Source organism: Limulus polyphemus, unplaced genomic scaffold (genome assembly GCF_000517525.1).
Source record: "Limulus polyphemus unplaced genomic scaffold, Limulus_polyphemus-2.1.2 Scaffold937, whole genome shotgun sequence".
Taxonomy (NCBI): Eukaryota; Metazoa; Arthropoda; class Merostomata; order Xiphosura; family Limulidae; genus Limulus; species Limulus polyphemus.
Genome location: NW_013666547.1, coordinates 31,907 through 37,817, shown reverse-complemented (window position 1 = coordinate 37,817; position 5,911 = coordinate 31,907). Strand labels below are relative to the sequence as shown.

Genomic DNA, 5,911 nt, shown 5'->3' with positions numbered 1-5,911 from the left:
GCCCATGTACGCCATTAAATCAATACGTGTACCTATATATATATATATATATATATATGTGTGTGTGTGTGTTTGTGTGTGTGTCCGCTTATCAGTCTACAGCACTATCAACTTAACATTTAATTAATACATGTGTACATAACTGTCATTTTAATGAAGCACCTGTCTGTCATTTAAAGAAATTTTTAGCAGTCTCTTTCTATATATATTTATTTCTTTTATATACACCCACTTATCTATTCTACTACATCTATACATAACTTCGATATGTATCCATTTTAAATCTATCTCATTATCTCTGACTACCTTAATCCTCTTATATGTATTCATGTTTCAGTCCACCTTATTATCTGTATCTTTACCTTCTACATGTATCTACCTTTCAGTATTTGTATATTAATCCTTCTGTAAAAACACTAAATAAATAAGTCACGAATTTAAACAGATCCTATACCTTGCAATCCAAAAGGGCGACGACATTTTCATGATTCAATTCAGCCAGTTCCTGCAAACAAGAGTTCGGTGTAACAAAACAATCTCCATATAAACACACTATATAAACATACATTTCTTGACAACATTTTCTTAGCCAAACAAGTAATTTAATAAACTAGTATAACTAACAAAGTTGAAAAAAAGAAGAAGAAAGATTTACACATATGATGTAATGATACAAAACAAACATACACACACCTGACGTAATGTCACAAAACAAATATAGATACACATAACAAAATATTAAAAAAGAGATACTACTTACGGTTCAGAAAATAAAATGATCGTTTTCAACGGCAACGAAATGTAGTAATCGTGCACATCTTTCACACACACACAGCAACTAAATAGCTAGTTAGTACTGTAAGAACGTTGTCATTAATAAGCGAATGTTATTGTTTCTTGTAAACATACCCGTGTTTACAAAAATTTGGTACTTTGTAAAAAACCAACTGATTATAACTGTGTTTTGCAAAGCTTAATTAACACAGAGATTACATTGTTATGAAACCTATAAATATTTCCACGAGAAAAAGCAGCTACATTGAGGGCAAAGGCCTGTTAAATTGTTATACAAGGGCGTGGTCAAGGCATATCGGTATACACTTTACGCAGGTCAAGGCATATCGGTATACACTTTACGCAGGTCAAGGCATATCGGTATACACTTTACGCAGTTTCATGTTACACATCTCAGTTGCTATTGAAGACTCAAAAATTTGAAATTAAGTTCTGTTTAAGTATTTTAATACATGATGACGCACAAGTGAAAAATATGATTTTGTGATAACCCTGGCGCATCTGTTCATCCAACACGGGCCTTGGATGTGAAGGGCAAATAATTTATTTGTTTTTTATATATAGCAGTACATCTATCGACCTGTTTGTACACATACATATTAAACAGTTTGTTACGTCTAAAAAGTCAAACTGCCTTCACAACTACGCGCCTTGCACAATTCTCAGAGCGCAGGTTCTTGTTGTTTCTGGACCACGTTCCCAATAAACAAAAAATGTAGCTCAGAGGTATAGATTACTAGAGGTGTATATGAAGTTTAAGAGACAGCGACCCTCTTTATTTTGAGTGTCACGAGTACTTACTCGCTTGTATTTCCGTATTGTTAAAAGTTTTAGTTTTATGGGTACACGTAGAGTTGATATGTTTACAAACACTTTCAAAGGAAATGTGTATATTTCTATCCTTTGTTTTTCCCTGTTTATTGATAAGGACTTCTTTAAGATAAGTTAGATGAAGTCTATACACAATTTGTTGACACACTTTTTTACCTAACATAAAACCCCAAACATCTCGACACACTCAAAACTATTTAGAATCTCATGAGAATTCTGTAAACAAAAAAGAATCACGCTCAAACAAATATGTCGCGTCTTAGACCGGAGGAAAGAATAAACATATATACTCCAAAGCATTGTTAATGAACAAAAGAAGATACATGATGAGTCAACAAAAACCGTATCACTTACATAATTATTTTAACTAGTAACAAAAAACAAATATAACAACAAACCTTTAGAATTTTTATTTCTTTTGCTAGAAGATTTTGTGACTTTGCCAAGTTTTTCTTCATTATACATTTTATGGCGACTGTCGACTTGTGTTTCTGAAACCAATGAAAAAATACATAAGTGCATTTTGATTAAACAATTTATTTCCAATAATTGGCTAAAACTGTTTCAAATTCTACGTAGAACGTCATCTATATTTAATCCGCATGATAAGCATCCATGTTTACTAGTTGTTGCGACTTTATTTACGGCACAACCCACGTATGTAACCAAGAAAAATATTATACATTAAAATTAGTTGGCTGTGTAGTAACATATGGGAGAAAAACGTCAATTAAAAAAGACCCACTATTGCTTTAACAAAAGTTAAAATACACCAGATGTTATTTTTTTCCCGTTTAACAGCAAATTGTTACTTGTCAATACATTATAGAGAAATTCAAGATACACAAAAATACAACATTACAAGGAACTATTTTTACCCATGATTTAATGCATATATAAAGAAAAATAAGTATCATTTTATGAAAATCCAGTTCGACTATACATATATAAATATATATGTTTTGCTACCTTTCGCAGTTTATACTATAGTATATCATTAATTGATGATCATATACATAGATGTAGTAGATATAAATGAAATGTTCTCCAACATAGCTTTGTATATGTGAATAGGAATAGCAAAAATTTAATATACATGAAAAATACACAGCCAACATTTTTCGAAATAGGTTTGTTTCAAGAAGTTCGTGCGATTGAAAACGTTTGATAAACGTTTTGTATCACAAGTATTATACAAGACATTAAATTATTACATTGATAACTCTTAACTTAGTTTTAAGTTTCATTGTTACCATCATTGAGCTCGAAACATTTTCTCGGAAAAACACTGAGGCAAACTTGAAACGAGATTTGTGTGACGCAACTGAAGAGTTTATAAACAGAATACATCGTGGCCGAATATTTGTTAGTTTCTTTTCTCATAAAAATAATGTCCTAGAAATACTAAATATGAATGGATTGTTTGATCTATCGAGATTTGTTCTGGATCTATACTTTGTAACGGTTAAGCTCAATATTAATATGATATTAATGTACAAATTTGTAACATGGAATCTAAGCAATTACAACTATTTCTATTAAAACCGATGATAGAAGTCCTCTCTGAAAACTTACAATTGTTAAAAATGTGGAAACCATACAAATAACAAGTAAATTTTAGACAAGAAAACTTTTTTAGCCGCAGCATAGCGGCTCATAGAACGGCTCTGACTTTGTTTTTGTTTTTCAAGTACAAACTTTTAGCTTATAGCTCTATTATCTATTGACCGATTTGTGTTCTAATTATAGTTTTTGACTATGGAGGTCAAACTTTTCGATTGATGTATTTGAAAACGTCCAAGGACTCATAGATTAATTTACTCTAATTTTGCCTAAAATAATTTCAAATGAGGGTAGGTTGGTAGAGATCCTGATGAGTAATAAAATTGAATCGGGTATACGCGCGCCCTACGCTTGGTATTGCTGGCGTACAAAAAGATAGCTAATAAAAAGGAAAAACAAGTCTCATAGATTAATTAACTCTAATCCTGCTTAAAAGAAGTTCAGTGCTGCGGCTATTGAGGATTCTCTCTTGTTTTTGTATTAATTCCTCTAACACCTGTTTCCAATTCACTTAATGATCAGATCCAGATTAGTTCTTTGTGATTTATACAAATGAACATTCCATGTTATTAACCAGTTATAACACTAATGCAGGCACATTGCCAGAAAGTTATAACTTAAGGAAAGAGTTCAATAAACCAAATTACGGACAAGACTACATAAGAAGTAAACTTGATTACACCAGTTCTTTAAAAATTAATCAGAAACTTATTGATAACCTAGGATAAACAAAGAAAAAATGCTTTAAAACTACCAAAACGAAATTAACGTTATAGTGCCGATTTTTTTCACCTAATACAGACTATACTGACGAAATCGGTCGTGGATTAACTTTTTTTCTTATAGCCGATTGATATGAACACACCCAATTGTACACTATAATGACAGTCTTTTTTGGCAGAATATCATACGTCATATCTTGCTTTTTGGACACCAAGTAATGATACATGTAAAAATATTTCGTTTGTTTGGAAGCGTTTAAAAATGTGTCGCGCAATTTGTTGTTTGGAGCAAGTTAAAGTTGAGAAACAGCGTAATTTATTAAAGTAGAAACATATATATTTTTAAAAAATTTTAAGTGCTAGAATATTTTACTGCAGATAAATTGTGCTCAGCAGTACATATTACTGTCAGTTTAAATAACTCATAATTTCACTTTTCCAGAACTAATTTAGAATATATTTGGAGTAAGGTGTATTCAAGTAATTTTTTGTAACTTTTCACATAGGTGTTATGCACTTAGTAAATGACATCCTTATAAACTGAATGTCAAATGGTGGTAAAAATGCATTCATAATTTTGTTTAGGTAAAGGTTATATATGGCAACAGTTATCTCATAGATAGAAGCTTGTACTAGTTTTTCCCTGTGTTTGTGCCTACTCCCTGAAGCAGGGCAAGCCCATCTCAAAAAATAATACAGATACTTGTACAAGTTGCTATGAATTAAGGGTTCTCTTCCTTGGATAGTCACTGACGTAGGTAACATAAAAACTGTGATACCGCACTAGGAACCTTTAGTCTGGCCTGAAAGCATGGTATAACATTATACTTTTTGATTCTTGTTTAGTGCGGATGTAACTTGAAACAACCCTCCAGCTCCAGCAGTAAATTCGAGTTAAAGCAACAAGAAGCCTACCATTAAGCTAACGTAAACATTATCGTGAATAAAGGTTTTGTTTTATTTGTTTACGTGTACTTATGTTTCCTTTGCTGTCCGTGTTGAATTATTATTTCGTATAACATTTCTGTAACATATATTCATGTATTGCAGATTCTTGTAACCATCTATCGGATACCTGTGAACTTGAATACACAGAGTATCAATTTTTATATCCAAGCAGGTTTATGTTTTCTACAAAAAAAAAAAAAGAAAAAATTGAAAGAAAATAACACTCATGAAAACTTATTCCAAGTATTCGTTTGTTTGTTTGTAATTAAGCACAAAGCTACACAAGGGTTATCTGTGCTCTGATCACCACAGGTATCGAAACCTCGTTTCTAGCGTCGTAAGTCCGCAGACATGCCGCTGTGCCACTGGAGGGCTATTCCAAGTGATTGAACGTATACTGGGGTTGTTTTGCATATTTGACTTAATTCACAGTTTCAATAATTAATACGTCTCTACTCATTTTCAAGAAAGGTAAGCAGCTTCATTAGTGCTTTTGTTGCCGTATTGTAGCAAATGTTTGTATGTTCAAAGTTGTTCTTTGTTGATTACTGAATAACGCTCAACAAATAAACAAACATCAACTACACTACTATTATTCAATATTTGCGAGTCATTTCTTTACAATCCTATTTAATTCAAATTTTCTCATTAGATACGGTACTTATACAAACAAGTTAATATGTAGAGAAGGGGTTATTACCCCACTATGATGTTTCTCCGGGGCCACGAATTCTTTGACGGGCTCTTTGCCGATGTAGCATTATATTAAACACACAACCGGCCAGTTGGTTTTACTATTTATTCCAGTTGAGCATGATAGGCCTTCTCCCTGTGACCCAGAAAGGCGGAAGTAAGCTTAGAAAAGACGTTACACAATCAAGGCCAGTGGCGTAGCAAGAGAGAGGAAAGGGGACAGTCGCCCCGGGCGCAGGTGTGAAGGGGCGCAAAATTTCCTCTGGCCTAATAATGCCTATTAATTAATAATTGTGCCCTCCTCTAAAATATAGTGCAACTGCCCCACGTTAAGTAAATACGACACAGTGTTACAATTG

The 5,911-nt window shown here is 32.6% G+C and overlaps 1 protein-coding gene across 3 annotated transcripts in view; it reads right to left on the bottom strand.

The window, feature by feature from the left end:
- The window catches only part of LOC106461336 (serine/threonine-protein kinase unc-51-like), a 72,863-nt gene that overhangs the window by 59,360 nt on the left and 7,592 nt on the right, over positions 1 to 5,911 (bottom strand). For 2 of the 3 annotated variants that reach the window (XM_022388204.1, XM_022388205.1), the window contains exons 2-3: positions 2,025 to 2,117; positions 455 to 505 (exon numbers count right to left, since the gene is read on the bottom strand). In XM_022388204.1, coding sequence (XP_022243912.1) covers positions 455 to 505; positions 2,025 to 2,117 — 144 coding nt within the window. Of the gene's footprint in view, positions 1 to 454; positions 506 to 760; positions 822 to 2,024; positions 2,118 to 5,911 lie in introns of those variants that run through there. The other variant, XM_022388206.1, reaches the window with a different exon arrangement.